Source organism: Melitaea cinxia, chromosome 1, assembly GCF_905220565.1.
Source record: "Melitaea cinxia chromosome 1, ilMelCinx1.1, whole genome shotgun sequence".
NCBI lineage: Eukaryota > Metazoa > Arthropoda > Insecta > Lepidoptera > Nymphalidae > Melitaea > Melitaea cinxia.
The window spans coordinates 2,222,822-2,242,586 of NC_059394.1; the positions used below are offsets into that span (position 1 = coordinate 2,222,822).

General features: G+C 34.4%; 2 protein-coding genes across 2 annotated transcripts; one reads left to right on the forward strand and one right to left on the reverse strand.

The window, feature by feature from the left end:
* The first annotated feature begins 987 nt into the window (after positions 1–987).
* Positions 988–10,353, forward strand: LOC123655079 (tubulin gamma-2 chain). The gene is made up of 10 exons (XM_045590919.1): positions 988–1,036; positions 1,119–1,321; positions 1,659–1,805; positions 2,298–2,434; positions 3,677–3,871; positions 6,185–6,305; positions 7,376–7,507; positions 8,077–8,259; positions 8,542–8,728; positions 9,539–10,353. The coding sequence occupies exons 1-10, from the start codon at positions 988–990 to the stop codon at positions 9,553–9,555; spliced, it is 1,371 nt and encodes a 456-aa protein (XP_045446875.1). The 3' UTR covers positions 9,556–10,353.
* Positions 10,354–10,938: 585 nt separating this feature from the next.
* Positions 10,939–14,846, reverse strand: LOC123655093 (alpha-endosulfine). Its single transcript, XM_045590934.1, has 4 exons — positions 14,664–14,846; positions 14,440–14,486; positions 13,558–13,674; positions 10,939–12,367 (listed from the first exon to the last, which is right to left on the reverse strand). Exons 2-4 carry the CDS (start codon positions 14,476–14,478, stop codon positions 12,176–12,178), a joined length of 348 nt encoding a protein of 115 aa, XP_045446890.1. The 5' UTR covers positions 14,479–14,486; positions 14,664–14,846; the 3' UTR covers positions 10,939–12,175.
* Between the last annotated feature and the right edge of the window lie 4,919 nt (positions 14,847–19,765).

Sequence of the window (19,765 nt, forward strand, 5' to 3'; positions counted from 1 at the left end):
GTAGGCAGAGGATTAAGTAATATTATTACGAAGGACAAGTTGAAAGAAAATTACCTCGAACAAAAATTATATATAAATATTTTATAGTCTTCAATCGACGTCTATGTTTACTCAAAATCTCATTTTTGATTTATAAAGTTTTTACATAAAAAAGAGTTATAAAAAGTTTTACAAACTAGTAGTCAATTCGCTATGTACAAGCTATTATATGTATTGTATTTGAAACTTTTTATTTTGACATTACGATTTACGTGACAAATACATAGCACATCACAGACTGTAGATCCACGAAAACTCTAGGCTTGAGTTATGGCAATTGGCAACTATAAGTGTAACAAATTCTCTAAAAGATTTACTGGTTCTCTCAAACATGTTTATTAGAAACGTTACTATACTTTATTTATTAACAACAACAATAAGGAGACATAAACAATGCCTTTTTGGCATTGCTTATGTGCTTAGAACTAAAACTAAATTTGTTAATTTGTTTTGTCACAATTATTGAAACTAACATAGTTAAGGAAAAAAAATGTAACTAACAAAAATATGGACTACGTCTGAAATAAATTATTATTATTATTATTATTATTATTATTATTAAAACGTCTAAAACTAAAACCCATTTCTAAAACTATAGACTATAGCAATGGTTAAAAATCGTAATCTGTGCACCTTTATATACTCTTTGATCTGTGGCTGTCAGTTATAGTTGGAAAAAAAAACGGATGTAAATAATAAAATATGAATGTGTGTTTCGTATTGTTTTATACTTAAATTGCGTTAAATACAAGTTGTTCATTACCTTGTCTTGTTTAAGAAACCCTTTACTTTAACGCTATCTTGACAGGGAAGAAAAATCCATTTTACTATACTTGTAACAACAATGGTACAATATTAATTAGAACTTATTAGACAAACAAATAGTTAAATCGAAAAACCTTTTTTAAACTTTTTAATTCAAGGGCTATATTAGATACATAGTGCAAAATGCCTAGTGAAATGATAACACTCCAACTCGGCCAGTGCGGCAATCAAAGTAAGAATTCTGTTTATATTAAGAGTGAAGTCGAAATAGATAATTGTATTGATGATATTTTAATAAACCATTAAATTTTCAGTTGGTTTTGAATTTTGGAAGCAACTATGTATAGAACACGGGATATCCCCAGAAGGGATATTGGAAGAATTTGCATCAGCGGGCTCCGATCGTAAAGACGTGTTTTTCTACCAAGCTGATGATGATCACTATATACCCAGAGCTGTTCTGTTGGATCTGGAACCTCGAGTTATACATACTATAATGAACTCTCCTTACGCAAAGGTAAAATTTATTTACCTTCATCAGCATGGTTTATACACATTCAATGTCTTTATAAATTAAAAATGTTTACTTCAAGTTTCTTATAGTATAGACCTGTAATACCTAAACAACACATTAAAAAGACTGACTGTCTTCAACACTTCATCTTTTGATAAAAGTTATTCTTTTTGTTTATTTTATTTAGTATTATATATATTTTTAATTATTTATTTAACACTACAAAGCACTACACAGAAAGCAACATATATTACAACATACAACGTACATTACACAAAAAAAAAATACAGTTACAGCAAATCACAGGCAATATATATATAATTTAAGTTGTGTATTCCAGTTGTATAATCCTGAGAATGTATACCTGTCAAAGCATGGCGGAGGGGCAGGTAACAACTGGGCGTCCGGTTTTGCACAGGGTGAAAAACTCAATGAGGAAGTATTTGATATCATTAACAGGGAAGCTGATGGCAGTGACAATTTAGAAGTAAGTTAATTCTACTTAAATTAGTAGTGTTTGTTTTTTAAAACGAAATAATAGAATATATTTAATTATTATAATTTATAAGGTCTGTTTTAATTCTCTTTTATTCAGTAACATATTCTTATAGTTAATATCTTATATATATAAAAATTCTCATGTCAAAATGTTAGTTTCAACGCTCCTCTGAAACGGCTGGACACTTTTATGAAATTTTGTTTGCATATTGGGTAGGTCTATTTTGACATAAAAATAAGTTAAAATGGTGAGGGGGATTTAGAAGGTTAATAACATATATGGCAAAACAAGGTTTGTGGGGTCAGCTAGTAATTATATATATATATCTCTTTTATCAATTCCTTTGTTATTATAATGTCATACTCGTATCTCTAAAACTTTGTAATTACTGTATAATTTAAAATAATACTCAAATTTTTATTTTATTCAAATTGTATTGTTGTTTTATCGGTAACTAAAATAAAACATAAAATATTTTAGGGCTTTGTGCTGTGTCACTCAATAGCAGGTGGTACAGGCTCGGGTATGGGCTCCTATATACTTGAACACCTGTCAGACAGATTCCCCAAAAAACTTGTACAAACCTACAGTGTCTTCCCGAATCTGGATGAGATAAGGTAAGATTAATAAAATTATTAATAATTTGAATTTTTTACTGAAGATTCTTTCACAATTTGTCAAAAACACTGGACTTGCTGTGGCGCTTGTTAATTGTGGGTTTGATGCCCACTCATGGCAAACATTTATATTTCCTGTATAGATGTTTGTCATAATCTATTTGTTTGTGATTGTGTATTCTGGGTATACCTGGATCCTTAGGAGAAGATCCTATTTGCGGCTGTTGATTGTGAAGCAGTTATTTATTCTTATTATTTACTGACTATTCACACTAGGCTTGTAAATAATATATATATAGAAATAATGTACATATAATAGAAAGTAATAAAAATTACTAGCTTGTTATAGAATCTGTCAGTCAACATTAATCAATCAAAAAAAATTAAATATAATATGTGACAATTTTGTAATAAACTTGATGGTAATCATTTAAAACCAATGAGATTGGCTATAAAACAATAACTGAACTAGTAAGTCAAGCTTAGAGACTTGACATGAGTCAACAACAGTGCTAAGTGTAGAGAAAGACAAATTCCGACCGACGCGTTGGCGCAAGTGTTACAGCACTGGTTTGTGGCTGTTGACCTGGCGGTTGCGGGTTCGATCCCTGCACATGTTTAACATTATAATAATTTACGCTTCAGCCTGTTATATCCGACTACTAGGCATAGGCCTCTTTCCTCATGTAGGAGAAGGATCAGAGCTTAATCCACCACGCTGCTCCAATGCGGGTTGGTGGATATATTCCCTATTATGGGTAACGATCGCTATCAGGTGTACATGATAACAACCGGGACTGACGGCTTAACGTGCTCATCGAGGCACGGTGGGAAGACCCACAAGAACTGCACAAACACCCAGACCACGGCAAACATCTGTATGGCCAATACAAATGTTATAATAATAATAATTGTTTATTTGCAAGTACAGGGTGTTGAAGTTGTACAAGATTAACATTAGTATAGTCCAAACATGTTTTACCTTACGGTGTGCAAATATTAATTTTTTTTTTATGTCACTAGGTCGGCAATCAAGCGTACGGTTCACCTGATGCTAAGCGATGACCGTAGCTTATAGACGCCTGCAACACCAGAAGCATCGCAAGCGCGTTGCCGACCCAATCCCCAATCCCCCCAGGAGTTTATTTATAGTGTATTGGCCATACAGATGTTTGATGCGACCTGGATGCTCACGCTCGTGTATGTGTGCTACGGCACGAGCTAAGTAGTGCGTGCCCGCAGCGACGTGGTGGTGCAGCCGTACAACTCGCTGCTGACGCTCAAGCGGCTGACGGAGAGCGCGGACTGCGTCATGGTGCTGGACAACACGGCGCTCAACCGCATCGCCAGCGACCGCCTGCACATCCAGAACCCGTCCTTCGCGCAGATCAACACGCTCGTCTCCACCATCATGAGCGCCAGCACCGCCACGCTCAGGTACGCGCGCCGAATGTTTCATATGCACGACTATTACGTTCCTTTTTATTATAATTGAACTGAGGTAGGGCAAGCAGGAATTTCCTGCTCAAAATATGGAGCAGCCCGACTGGGGCAGTACCTCGACCTTACATAAGATCACAGCTAAATAATACTGTTTTCAAGCAGTATTGTGTTCCTGTTGGTGAGTAAGGTGACCAGAGCTCCTGGGGGGATTGGGGATTGGGTCGGCAACGCGCTTGCGATGCTTCTGGTGTTGCAGGCGTCTATAAGCTACGGTAATCGCTTACCATCAGGTGAGCCGTACGCTTGTTTGCCGACCTAGTGACATAAAAAAAAAAAAAATAACAAACGGGGCAATCGATTCGACGGAGCCATCTGATGTTAAACGGCTACTGTTGCCCAAGGACATCTGCGACATAAGATTAGTTGTGGGTGCCTTGTCCGGCCTGTAGGGAAAAGATGTCTGAACACTCGACGATTGAAAATATGGAACGGTTGATGAGATTGCAAATAATTGAAGAGTCAGAATAAAACATGGTGTGTTTATAAGTTTTACTGTAAACTTTCACCGTCACTATGAACAATTTTCATTCTACGTTATTTACGACGTGACGACGTGAATCAGTACGTCGCCGAAATGTCAGGAACTTCAAAATGACAATTGTGGTAAGTTCCGTAGAATGAAATATTGTCCAACTGCTTATCCCAACCCAACCCGCATTGGAGCAGCGTGGTGGATTAAGCTCTGATCCTTCTCCTACATGGGGGAAGAGGCCTATGCCCAGTAGTGGGATATTACAGGCTGAAGCGTAGGCGCTTATCCCAAAATTTTGACAGGATCAAGGTTTTCATACTTTATATCGATCACAGAATATTATATAAAATGTGTTAGTGTCAGCTACAACAAATGGTATTTGCTCCTTAGGAACTACAGTCATATTTCAAAGTATATTTATAGTTATATTCTTTAATGCCGTAACCAACATTATACACAAAAGCATAGCTACATTATAAATATAAAAAAAAAAAACTTCAGCGTTATAATATAAATATAGTAAGGAATTAATTCCAAGCACTGTGCAGATATTTCATATATACATCCTTGTAGATTATTGTCAATGAATTAATTCGACCAAGTTAGTAATATGTTTAAAACTGGATTAGTAAGTGATATTGCAAGGCACTAAACCAGTGCGCACGGCCAGGTACCCGTCGTACATGATAAGTTAATGACATGTTTGAAACTGAATTAGTAAGTAATATTTGTCACAAGGCACTAAACGGGTGCGCACGGCCAGGTACCCGTCGTACATGATAAGTTAATGACATGTTTAAAACTGAATTAGTAAGTAATATTTGTCACAAGGCACTAAACGGGTACGCTTATCCAGGTACCCGTCGTACATGATAAGTTAATGACATGTTTGAAACTGAATTAGTAAGTAATATTTGTCACAAGGCACTAAACGGGTACGCTTATCCAGGTACCCGTCGTACATGATAAGTTAATGACATGTTTGAAACTGAATTAGTAAGTAATATTTGTCACAAGGCACTAAACGGGTGCGCACGGCCAGGTACCCGTCGTACATGATAAGTTAATGACATGTTTAAAACTGAATTAGTAAGTAATATTTGTCACAAGGCACTAAACGGGTACGCTTATCCAGGTACCCGTCGTACATGATAAGTTAATGACATGTTTGAAACTGAATTAGTAAGTAATATTTGTCACAAGGCACTAAACGGGTGCGCACGGCCAGGTACCCGTCGTACATGATAAGTTAATGACATGTTTGAAACTGAATTAGTAAGTAATATTTGTCACAAGGCACTAAACGGGTGCGCACGGCCAGGTACCCGTCGTACATGATAAGTTAATGACATGTTTAAAACTGAATTAGTAAGTAATATTTGTCACAAGGCACTAAACGGGTGCGCACGGCCAGGTACCCGTCGTACATGATAAGTTAATGACATGTTTGAAACTGAATTAGTAAGTAATATTTGTCACAAGGCACTAAACGGGTGCGCACGGCCAGGTACCCGTCGTACATGATAAGTTAATGACATGTTTGAAACTGAATTAGTAAGTAATATTTGTCACAAGGCACTAAACGGGTGCGCACAGCCAGGTACCCGTCGTACATGATAAGTTAATGACATGTTTGAAACTGAATTAGTAAGTAATATTTGTCACAAGGCACTAAACGGGTACGCTTATCCAGGTACCCGTCGTACATGATAAGGTAATGACATGTTTGAAACTGGATTAGTAAGTAATAATTCTCACAAGGCACTAAACACCAGGTACCCGTCGTACATGAACAACGACCTGATCAGCCTGGTGGCGCCGCTCATCCCCACGCCGCGCCTGCACTTCCTCATGACGGGCTACACGCCGCTCTCCGCCGACCACGAGCTCAGCGCTGTGAGTCCTTACTACTATACTACTAATAGAAACCAAATTATTTGATTTAGTATCCGCCATCCCACAGTGGAGCAGCGTGGTGGATTAAGCTCCAATCCGTATCCTACAATTAATCATGATCGTGTGAAACTAATCGATTTGTCTTGTTTCTGGCTACATTGCGACATCTATAGGAGCAACTTATGAACTCAAAGATATCTTTTTGGGTTAGATAGCCTTATTATCAAATAACGCTTACGCTTCAGCCTGTAATATCCCACTGCTGGGCATAAGCCTCTTTTCCCATGTAGGAGAAGGATTAGAGCTTAATCCATTACGCTGCTCCACTGCGGGTTGGCGGATATATTCCCTACTATGAGTTACGATCGCTATCAGGTGTACATAATAACAACGGAACTGACAGCTTAACGTGCCCTCCGAGGCACGGTGGGAAGACTCACAAGGAGTGCTCAAACCCAGAGTACGGCAAACATCTTTATGGTCATTACATATGTTTGTCAAGTGCAGGGATCGAATCCGCAACCGCCAGCACAACAGCCACAAGCCAGTGCTGTGACCGTTGCGCTAACGCGTCGTCACGGCGCACGGTACTTATTATATTATAAAATCATCTTATCTTATTTATAAAATTCTCGTGTCCCAATGTTAGTTACAATACTCCTCCAAAACAGCGGACCGATTTTTATGAAATTTTGTGTGAATATTGGGTAGGTCTGAGAATTGGCCAACAATTTTGTTTCATAACCCTAAGGGGATTAATAACATATATGGCAAAACAACGTTAATGTGGTCAACTAGTACACTATAAAAACATGTGGATCACAAGCTTCTCCCTGTCTTACGCCGAGTTGCACGAAACAAAATTAAATTTAAGTAGAGATAAACTAATTTAATCACAAGAGTTTCATACAATTCTTGCGATTGAATTAGTTTAATCACTACTTAAATTTTAATTTCTTTTCGTGCAACTCGGCGTTAATTATCTTTTTCATTCTTAATAAGAGACTTATGGTAAAGAGTGAGCGTGCTGAATTTATGTTAAATTTTTAATGTATATCATTTGTTGACAGGCACCTAAGATACGAAAGACAACAGTTTTGGATGTGATGCAAAGATTATTGCAGCCAAAGAATATGATGGTATCTCTCAGTCCAGACAGAGTCAACCAACACTGTTATATATCTATTCTTAACATTATCCAGGTATAGTCATAGTTAATAAATACGTGTGGACTTAGTGACGCTGTATTTTTATGCAGCATGTTACTAATTTTGTACTAAAACACAGTTTATATATTATTTATCAAAAGAGTAACTGCGGAGTTTCTTGCCGATTCTTCTCTGCAGAATCTACATTCCGTATCGGTGGTAGCTTTACTTCTACAAATATAATAGTTTATTTTTAAAGTTTTAATTTGTAAAATGACGATTCGAAAGTACTCTTGGAGCCTATTTGAATAAAGCTGTTTTTGATTTTGATTTTGATTTAGAGTCAATAAAAATTATTACTAATTTTGAACATTTTTTCTCCAAATAAAAATACCTATAGTTATCTTAAGACATTATTAGAGAATATAAACAGTCAAAATGATTATTTGATATGAATTAAACAGTGTTGTTTTTATTTGAATTCTTTTTGAATTTCGAGTTTGTATTATAATATTACAAAGTAGGTACATAGGCCAGACCCAATCGGATAATGGCTGGTAATATGCATATATACCAAACCCAGTCAGAATATAACAAGTGATTCACTTGATTAATGGTTGCAGGGCGAGGTGGACCCATCGCAGGTACACAAGTCTCTACAGCGCATCAGGGAGCGTAAACTGGCGTCCTTCATCCCGTGGGGGCCGGCCTCCATCCAGGTGGCCCTGTCTCGCCGTTCGCCCTATGTACACGCCTCGCACAAGGTCTCCGGCCTGCTGCTTGCTAACCACACCAACATATCTTCGGTGAGTGCACCTCACTTTAACGAGCTTTCGTTGTTTTTTTTACAACTAGGTTGGCAAACAAGCATATGGCTCAACCCTATAGACCCTTGTAACACCAGAAGCATTGCAAGTGTATTGAAGACCCTACCCCCAATCCCTCGGATCTCTGGTCACCTTACTCATCACAGGAACATAACTACGCTGGAGAACAGTTTTATTTACCTGTGATATTCTGTACGGTCGAGGTACTTCCCCAGTTGTTGCTCCAGATTTTGAGCAGGATATATGTTCTCCCCCCCGCAGCTGTTCGACCGGTGCCTGCAGCAGTTCGACAAGCTGCGCAAGCGCGAGGCGTTCCTGGAGGTGTTCCGCAAGGAGCCCATGTTCCAGGAGTCGCTGGAGGAGTTCGACGAGTCGCGCGCCGTCGTGGACGAGCTGGTGCGCGAGTACCGCGCCGCCGCCACGCCCGACTACGTGCACTGGAATCCCGGTCCGTGACTCGACTGCTTGCCGTTACATGTCAGCCTGTAATATCCCACTTCTGGGCATAGGCTTCTTTCCCATGTAGGAGAAGGATCAGAGATTAATCCACCCCGCTGCTCCAATGCGGGTTGGCGGATATATTCTCTACTATGAGTAACGATCGCTCTCAGGTGCACATGATAATAACCGGGACCGACGGCTTAACGTGCTCTCCGAGGCACGGTGGGGAGACACGAGGACTAAAGACCATATCGGCTCCAAGCGAGAATCGAACCCGCAACCGTTGGTGTTTAGGCGCTGCTGACACGGCACACGCACCATTACACCATAGCGGTCGGCGCTATGCAGTTTTCATTGGCCTAAGCAGGCATCTCAGTATGTGATATTGCAATGACTTACTAGGTGGCCATATTGAAATGACTCACTAAGAGGCTATACTGGAATGACTTAGGTACTAGGGTGCCATCCATAAATTAAGTCACCCGAATTTCTTGATTTTTACCCCCCCCCCCTCGTCCTTGTCACAGCTGGTCACATTTATGAGACCGCCTAGTGTGACATCAAACCTGAGAGTTGAGATTTGATGTTTGTTTTTAAACTGAAGGCTGACAGCAAATTTAGTATTTGAATGAATAAAAAATAAGGTTAAATAAAACTACAAGATAGTGCTAAATTTTCTTCAGAAAGCATTACCTTAGATATTGTCATTATATACAAATCCTGTTTGTGAATTTCCCTTTTTAAAACTTGGACTTTTGGACTTGGTTTTTAAGCAAATTTATAGTTTATAAGTTGTTTACAAATGTTTTCTTTTCAGAGAGCAGTCAAATATAAGTAGTAAGAAACCTTTTGTAAGAAAAGAAGTACAACAAGTATTATTACAAGAACTAATACTATGGAGGTTGCGAATCTGTTGATTGTGTGCCATTAATCTCTCTCTTTAATTTCTTAAAAACAGATCTTAGACTTAGACTTTTCCTTTTTTAATTGTATAACTTTAATAGATCAGTTTTTAATTTAATTCTCATCAAAATTATAAATAAAACATTTATATTATAGACAAGGTCGTTAATTTTTGAGACTAATAAAAAAATTAGAAAAGGATGAAACCCGTTAGAAAAGTAAGAAAATATTACAAAATAAAAGGAAAAATAATTTATAGGCGAATTAAGGTCGAGAAGTGAAGAGGGGGGGATTTTAAGGTTGAAAACGGGTTATAACGATTTCCAGAACAACCACGAGTCCTATAGAAAAAATTTAAAGTTGTAGATAACAAAAATTAAAGGTAAAAAGATCTACAACTTTTGTGTTTGCACTTTTTTCACATAACCTTCAAAAATGTATTGCGAAAAATTAAAAAAAAAAGACTGGTTTTTTATTTTTTCCCACAAAGAAAAATTTTGGTTCACGAACTTTTGTGAACACTTATCTTTGTATGTCCTAAATACAGAGTAATTTTTTATTTAAAATATTTTTCCTTATTTTTAGTATAAAAAAGCATCCTTAATTTTCCATCGAAAATCGTGACTTCAAAGTATCTGTTTTTTGGAATCTTCTTTCTTATGTATACAAATAAATAAAATTGAAGTCAAAATGCTTATGGGTACATGTACCAAAATAACATTTTTTACCATTTTTGTCTGTTTGTTCCGGCTAATCTCTGAAACAGCTGGACCGATTTTGACGGGATTTTCACTGGCAGATAGCTGATGTGATAAGGAGTAACTTAGACTACTTTTATTTTATAACTTTGTGAACTGAAAAAATAACTTTTCTGTTAAATTCCACGCGGACGAAGTCGCGGGCACAGCTAGTGGTATATAAAACATACAATACTATGGAAAATATTTGCAGAAAACGAAAAAATAAAAAATCGAATTCAAAGAATTGTTTAACCATTATGTAAAATTTTGATTTATGTATTTCTTAAAATTTACAATTTAACTACTCGAAAAATGTAAATTTCCATGTTACAGTGATAATTACAAATTTTATTTAAAAAAAGCAGATAAATAATGTTGACGTTTCTAATGGGTTTCGTCCTGTCTACTTTGTTTTACTTTTTCACAGGTCTATTAATTAATATTTATACTGGTCTATTTATCTATTATTTAAAAAAAGACAATTACTGGCAAAGGAAACAAAAAGTACAATGTTTGTAATTGTTTCGAAGATGTCGAATGAACAACAGCAGAAAAATAAAAAAGACATTATTAGTGTTTTATTACCAAGATTTATTATTATTTGAATAACTCCAACTTTTAACATTCCCTTTCAGTTTTTTTACGCTCGTGTCTAATAACTTGTGGTTTGTACAACATATCAATTAATGTGCAAGAAGCCTAAAATACATGTTAATGTATAGTCATGTATATAAACATTTTTCATTGTTTTTATTTTATAGCAAATAAAATTAACAATTATTTACTGTATTTTATTTATATAGCTATTGCGAACCTTTATCGACATACCAACATCTTCTCACAAGAGTTATGTTTGTTACAATTACTAAGTTATCGATTATTATAATTTATAATAATATTTTTAAAAATAATTACTCCACTTTTAGACATTTAAAATTAAGAGTAAAATTAATTTTCAAGAATTTTACCATAAATGTTCACTTAAGTATTTTTATGCTATCAGTTTTATTTGAGGCTTTATGAAAAAAATGATATGATGTTATGTTTATTATACACACGGTTATACAGTTTCATAAGATTACTTCAACATTTACATGTACCTAATGTATAAAACTAACATTAGCAGAAAGCTGATCAATATTTTGATTTCAAATGTCTATCTCACTACCTAAAACACTATTTTAACTAAGCATCAAACAGTCAAGAAGTAGTGTATTTATATTACTCCTGTCATACATTCCTATTATTCGTACAGATGCAAGCAATAACATTGTCTTGAATTGTTTCTCTAAGAAAAGCACAGATATGACATATTTCTATGGAATTACTGGTAGCTATATATTAAGAAGTAAGATAGACAAATATTCACTGGACTGCCGATACATTTCCTTGTACAATCTCAAAACCAAATTTACACTGAAGGAACCAAACTTCAAAGGCATGCAATGTTCAATCACTCCCATTCATGCCTCTTAATATTATATTACCTAATATTTTATACATAAATATAACAGTTTTTTTCTTATAAAAGTATATTTTTAATTTTAAACATACAACTACAGATGAAATAGGATCACATGAATCGAAAATGACATATATCAGTGCTGTTTAACAATGACGGGGTAACTAAGACTGAAAGCTATGGCATGGTGCAATGCACAAGCGGATGAAAAATGAAAGCCTCCTAAAACAGCACAATCCTGTATTGCATGATAATAAAATAGTACTGGAATGCAAAATTAAATGTGGTTTGCTATGTGCTGTTTTACTAGGCCTCAATAATGGCATGTCTCTTATAGATGATGGCAAGGCTAGGAGGTCTGGCTCGGAGGCTGGAACTTGGGCTGAATGATGGAGGTCTTCCGCAGTGGGACGGTGTCGGGCGTGGGGATCGCGTCACCGGTCGGCAGCTTAGCAGGTGCGGCCGGGGCCTTGAAGGGCGCCGATAAATTACCTGGTCGCTGCTTCGCCATTTGATAGTCACCGGAATCGAAGAACTTTTGCTAGAAATTAAAAATATTTATATCAATAATCAGCTGGCTGAGTTGGCTGGAGAAAGCAGGAGGATGATATCAGTAAAGTAATTGTGATTATGCTTGAATTTTAAATAATTCTATCAATTAGATCATATCTAAAAATGTTAAAGACAATATAACTTCCAATTTACCTCAACGTTTCATATAATAAGATTCAGAAGACTTAAGTACGGCCAAACAATTGTTACAGAAGTGGTAATGTAAATGTTGACAATTGTTTGCTCAGAAATATTAACAACTACATGTGAAGCGAAAATTACTACACAGTATGGTGACAGTAAATCGAGTAATATATAAAATGAACAGTAATATTGATTGACTGATTGGTTTAATGGCTTTTAGTTGTGCCAGAGAAGCACGTTTGATTCTGCCAATGACATGTAGAGTGGAGAATACATGTAGGAGATTGATTAGTCGGTGCAGTTGAGATAACAGTCAAACAATATATATTTATTATTAAATATTTGTACATAGATATTCATGTTGTAATCAAGTAAATGTTTTAGGAAGTAATAATATTCAAAAGTGATCATCTCCAAATTAAAAAAAAAATCTATTCAGAAATGTTTTTCAAATCAAATCTAACATAATTAATTTAATAGGAATTTGTTAATTTGGTTTATGCTGTGTGGTTGATAATGATGATAAACACGGGCTATTTTCCGCAACTCGATGTCTTAATGCGCCTATGTTACGGCAGTAAAGAATATAGCTACCCCCTCTCTTCCCGTAGGTGTCGTAAGAGGCAACTAAGAGAACACTGTGCCACTACCACGTTGGAACTTATAAAGCTGATCGAAGGCGGATAACCATCCAACTGCTGGCTTTGAAGTACACAGGCCAAAATCGGACAGCAGCGTCTTCAGTGCAATAAAGCCAACTCTGCAGTCACCAACCTGCCTGCCCAGCATGGTGACTATGGGCAATACATATGAGATCATGCAATTTTTTGGTGCAAACGTGTGGAGGTCTATGTCCGGCAGTGGACTGCGATAGGTTGAAGTGATATGTTATTTTTGTTGCCATTTAAAAATATACTCAATTAGAAACATGTGTACTTTAAATGTTGTCATAGAATTGAAAATTGGATTCAACTAGTTTTGAATATGACCTCCTAATTTATCATTACCAAATTTGTCATATTATTTTACACTTACTCCTTTAGCCAGCCTTTTCTGTAGAAATGCTGAGTGCCCTCCCGGACCTCGTCCGAGCATGGCATTTGGAAACTTTGCCTTTAATTTTGCTTCCTCTAATTTTTCTAATTCCATTGGCTGAAATATTCACACATCATTAAATACAATAAATTTAAATAAAAAAGGTTTTAAAAAAATATAGGGAATTTAACTTAAGGATAAACTTTCCATTATGGAACATTGATTTAGATAAAATTAAGATATAATTTTTTAAATTTTGCAATGGAATTGGCAAGGGCGGAAGGGCTGCACTTCTCACAGCCCCGGAGTTAAGGCGGAGTCGAGTTCCGCAGGTGTGGATGGTACCGGAAATAGCCCCCTCACCCCTCAAGTCGACAACTTGACGTCTACAAATTGTCAATTTAAGCTACTAAAAAAGTACAATGGCGTGTTATATTCCAATTCCATAGCAAAATTTAAAAACCTTAAGTTTCCGCAACCTGAAAATTCACAAAAAACTTTCTATTTATGAGTACTATCTACAGAAAAAATACGAACATCTAAATCCATGTTCCATAATGGAAATTTTTACCTAATTTAATTGCCAGATAACCATGCCAACAATTTATTTTCACATATAAGATGAGGTATTAGTTATATTAATTTTTCAGTGTTCATGAAGTAAAATACGTAATTAATCAATTTCATTTAAATTTCTATTTATCATGATCTTATCTTAAATTTAGTTAGGTCATAGTATTTGATTATTAATTTGTATAATGATTAGAATAAGCACTATCAGGAACATAATCATTAAATTAGTACTGACATCTGACGTAATTCATGAAATTTGTCTATATTTATTTGTTACAATACACAAATTACGTAAAAAATAAATCTTACATCTTTTGGTGGATCATTTTGGTCTGGAGAATCACTCATTGTGATATCTGAAAAAAAAATTGTGATGTAGTGTGGTCTATTTATATGGTAAACAGCACAAAATAAATACAAATAATTATTTGTTTGATTACGGAAGCAAACCGTTGAACGACTTTACACAAACACATGCTTCATTGATGTATATTTACAAAGGATTTTTCGCCAGCTGTTGCTAGGAGGGTTACCTTAAATTTTCTTCCAATATTTCAACGTTTCAAACAATGTAATTGCGGTTAAGCACAAAATTATATGTAAAATAAACGCTAACTATAACAATGTTTTTGTACGGTTGTTGTATTGAAAAATCCAATTTTTCTGTTAGGTTTTGTTTCAATAAAATGGCGTTTATAAAAGTGTTGCCACCAAAATTATTTATACATAACGGAAAAATAAATTATAACGTGATATAAAATTTCCTTGCAGTAAATTCGCAAAATTACTTTTCTGCAGATATTATTTATACTTTATATTTTCTATATCTAGTATGTCCTAAAATTTATTTCTTTCTGTCAAATTTGATATAAAGAAGATAGTCAAACAAAATTACAAAAAGTATGTTAGACTAGTGGCGAAGGGTTTGAAAATGGTAAAAAATAAGAAAAAATTAGAACAGGCCAACAGGGTGAAATCTTAAAATGCGAAAACCTAAATTATAATAATTGTGTTTGCAGGCAAACGAAGAAAAACCGACTTAAAATATATCGACAAGTAATACAACGCAGGTAAATGAAAAAATATTCAAGTAAATACGCATTATCAAAGATTATCCATGATGGATCCAGATAATGTTTACAATAACTTCCGATACATCAATCATAGTTTTTTATTTGGAATTTTCAGCAGGGGAGGTTCTTTTTCTTTCTTACTTGCTAGAGTTTTTTTCTTAAGGTCGTGTTATCGGATTCTGAACAAATAAGCCTCATTCTTCGCGAATGTTAAATTCTAAACATTCGTTTAATTCTAAGAAAATTAAATTCTATTATAATAAGCTTATTATAATTCAAAAATTGTGCTTGTACATTGAAAACATTAACTGTAAGGTTTTTTGTTGTGTTTTATTAGGAACCTATTGGATTTCCTAGGGAATATGCTTATATTGTAGTTAGTACGGCCTACTGGATACTAAGCAGTTACTTTTGCTTTGCAGTTACGCCTGCAACACTACAGAAACATCGCAAGCGTGTTGCCGATCCTACTCCTGATGACTTTCCCCAGCCCAGGAGTTCGGGCCAACTTACTCCTTACTTACCACAGGGACGCAATACTACTTGAGACCAGTATTATTTAGTTTTAATCTTCTGTAAGGTTGAGAAACTTCCCTAGACGAGTTGCTCCAGATTTTGAACAGGATTTATCCTGCTGTGCCCTACTTTAAGACTTTATACTTAATATAATATACTTAAGTAATATTTGTGAACAAAGAATAATACTCTCGTTTAGTTATGGAAATATCTGTTATTTTTATTTATACAGGTTAACAGTGAATGTAATAAAAATATGTGTACTAAAAGCACGTTAACTTGGCGTTTGCGTAGTCAAGCCGGTCGGGCGACCGCGTAGTCACGTACAGCCGGTCGTAGGCCGTAGCAGTTTACTCTCAATTTCAGAGTCAATGCAACGCCTTAAGAGATATAGAGACACAATAATTTTTTTGGATAAAATTTAGCATAGCGAGAGAAGAATTCGATGGATATATTAGAGCAAGGATATATTAGACATACTTCTGAGAATAATTGTGTTTGCTCGCAAACGAAAAAAAAAACCGACTTCAATTAGGTACATCGACAAGTAATACAACGCAGATCGACGAAAAAATAGTGAAGCAACTACGCGTTATCAAAGATTACTCAAAAAGTAGTTATCAGATCTCGATAAAATTTATATGTGACCACATTATAAACATCAGCTATCGATTAAATTAAAAATTATCAAAATCGGTACACCCAGTAAAAAGTTATTGCGGATTTTCGAGTTTCCTTCGATTTCTCTGGGATCCCATCATCAGATTTTGGTTTCCTTATCACGGCACTAAACTAGGGATATCCAGTTCCAACAAAAAAAGAATTATCAAAATCGGTACATCTAGTAGAAAGTTATGCGGTATAATACAACGTAGGTCGACGAAAAAAGCGTCAAGTAAAAACGCATTATAGGATATAACTCGAAAAGTAGTTGTTAGATCTCAAATAAATTTAAATGGGACCAATTGGCACACACCACCTTTCGATTAAAACAAAATTTGTCGAAATCGGTCTACCCGGTCAAAAGTTCTGATGTAACATACATAAAAAAAACAGTCGAATTGAGAACCTCCTCCTTTTTTGGAAGTCGGTTAAAAAAGAATGTAATTTGTTATTATAAGAAGGAAAATTTGATGATTAAATATTTTCACAAAATTGTCGCAACCACACTCCACATCTACTTTTAGATGTATGATACTTTGATATTGTATCCTATTTGTGGAGTGTATTACTCTTTTATGTTAGGATTAATCTTAATAGTTTTTAAGTTTCTACGTAATTATGTTTATTTATTTTAATAAATCAAATAAAACATCATCGTCAATCAACTGAGTGCTTAGTAATTAATAAAAATATGTACGGTAAAAAAAACATCATAAAAAATATCATCAACACTGTTTATTATTCGCCATCAAAACGAAGTACATAGATTTCAATGCATATTTATTGCACAAGTGACGACAAATAGTAGCAATAACCATAGCTTCCTTTACAACTCATGAGATCACACACATTTTACTTGAAATACAATTGAAAAAAGTACTATATTTTTATATTAGTCTCAATAAATTGATATAAAAATAACTCAAAACTAAAGCGACTTAAACTAAGAATATATTTATATTATTCTACAAGAAAGTAACAAATCTAAGTCTTACTTTATAAGGCTAATCGCCTTAGGGGATAAGCGTAATCGTTGTACTTAATTCTAAATGAACTTAAAATGTGATACCACCGGCTTGGGCGTCGACGCACCCTCGCTCAATAAAGAAATGTAGCCTCGAGCGTAAGTTTTTGATAAAAAAAATAGTAGTAGTTTTGTGTTAACGTTATTTTTCTAGAAGTTCGTTACAATATAACCCATTGCAGGTTGACAATTGTACATGAGCTAACACAAAGATAAACAGGAACTTAATATACAAAACTTACACTCTGACCAAATAGATGGCTCGATAGCGAGCAACAATTCAACATTTCCATATAAGACCATTTACAATTTACAGATAACATTCAGCCCTCATACTAAAGTTCAGCAATTCAGTTACTGGATTTTTTTTAAGTTTTTATTTATTATAAAAATGAAAAATAGGAATTTTAGATTTCAGTGTTAAGTAAAAACAATAAGTCAGGGTTGTATTTGATTAGGTAAAAGATAGAACAACAATTTTTCTTCTGATACTATTATCGTTAATTTTTTTTTTAGTATTATCTTGTAGCCGTACAAAAACCTTAGCCGATTTTCAAAATATTAACCTAATATTATTTATTCGACAAAGATCTAAGATTATTATTCTTTCTAATTGATACGTCAAAATGTGTATATATTTTTTTGCTATCAATGAATAGTAATAATTTTTATATTATTTTTAATTCAATACTATAAATATTGATGTAAAAAAGTGACACATATGATGTCAAAATTTACATAGGACAATATACATTAGATGTGACTTTGTAAAATAAAAGTTTAAACCAAACAGACACGGTTAGGTCACTGTAAATAAAATCAAATTTTTCATAGAGCTTCTTGAAGCATGTTATGAAACACAACTTACAGTAATTAATTAAAATTGTGATACGCACCTACGCGAATTACAAAAACAAAGTCCAAATTTCTACATGTTATTAATCAAACTTAAATATGGTCTAAGTCGCAACAGTAAGTCGCGCCCCTTAGTTTTAACTCTAAAGTCACGCCCCTTAGTTGTATCTGTAAGTCACGCCTCTTAGTCGCAACTGTAAGTCGCACCCCTTAGTTGTGGCTGTAAGTCGCACCCCTTAGTTGTGGCTGTAAGTCACGCCCTTAGTCTCAGCAGTAAGTCGCACCCCTTAGTTGTAACTGTAAGTCGCGCTCCTTAGTCGCAACAGTGAGTCCCGTCCCTTGGTTGTAACTGTAAGTCGCGTTGCATAATATTTCAAGCTTAACACTTTTAATCTATTGATTTCATTTTTAAATTTTATATTAAAACAAATTAGTTAAGTTCCCTTTTATATTATGCTGAATAGCATTACACATCGATTTCATACTTTAGATCTGTCGCACTAAATGTTTGAATTAAGATGTCAATTATACTAAAAGTTATGCAGATAACTCCGCAATCAGATTGTTCAGCATAAACAGTCTTTGGTTATAATTTAGATGAAAATTGAATTTTAAATAACAGACACGAGTCTCTATCAGTCTCTTACATTTAAATTTATCAATCCACAGAGTGATACCGTTAGTAATAAATTATATTTCGTTTATTTACAATTTATATTTCGAGAGCTACTTATTCAAACTTCGGTAATTCGCTAGGACATAGCTGCGAAGCGATTCCTGTCTCAATTAAATACTTTAATGATAAAATACAACTATTAAAGTTAATGATTTTAAATATCTATGCGAGTACTAAGCACTAATATTTAATATATTAGTGAATATAGATGATTACATACTTTAGTATATTTAAAAGTTTTTTATAATGCATCTAAGACACTGATTTTTCTACAACACCAATAATAATTAACAAATAAAAAATTTACATATTTAAGATTTTTTTTTTGGAATGTTCACAAAATGTTAAATACATTTTATGGATAGATTAAGTGCCATAAAAAAGCCTACAACTCATATTCTTTTTTATTATGTATAGATAATAATATTTACAAAGCGTAAAAGAAAAAAAATATTCATCGATTTTTTTATTCAAAACAAATTATTGTTTTTGCAAACATTACATGCAAAATCAAACGTCTTAGTGAGGTAGTAGAAGCGAAACTGCACACTGAATTAATTCATGCCTTTTATAATTAGTTATCACAACAAGATATTTTGAATAAAAAAACAATAATAATTCCTACGGAAGTTCAAACAATAGAACCAAACTTCATTGTCAGAGGACCATTAAAATTGCACCTGTAGTTGCAAATAATGAGTTGCAAGCTTACACATATATGGGATCATATTTTGATATTTATCATTTTTTTATATTTTTTTTAGTACAATTTTTTCTAATAAATCATGTTACTTACTCATTTAAGATATATGTACATAAATTATTTTC

Bases quoted from the DNA above. Each gene is read 5' to 3' on its own strand.
- LOC123655079 (XM_045590919.1), top strand. From the start codon at position 988: ATGCCTAGTGAAATGATAACACTCCAACTCGGCCAGTGCGGCAATCAA. The intron at 1,322-1,658 runs GTAAAATTTATT...TGTGTATTCCAG, and splicing joins TGAACTCTCCTTACGCAAAG to TTGTATAATCCTGAGAATGT. The intron at 2,435-3,676 runs GTAAGATTAATA...GCGTGCCCGCAG, and splicing joins CCGAATCTGGATGAGATAAG to CGACGTGGTGGTGCAGCCGT.
- LOC123655093 (XM_045590934.1), bottom strand. From the start codon at position 14,478: ATGAGTGATTCTCCAGACCAAAATGATCCACCAAAAGAT. The intron at 13,675-14,439 runs GTAAGATTTATT...TGAATATTTCAG, and splicing joins AAAATGATCCACCAAAAGAT to CCAATGGAATTAGAAAAATT. The intron at 12,368-13,557 runs GTAAGTGTAAAA...TTTAATTTCTAG, and splicing joins AGAAAAGGCTGGCTAAAGGA to CAAAAGTTCTTCGATTCCGG.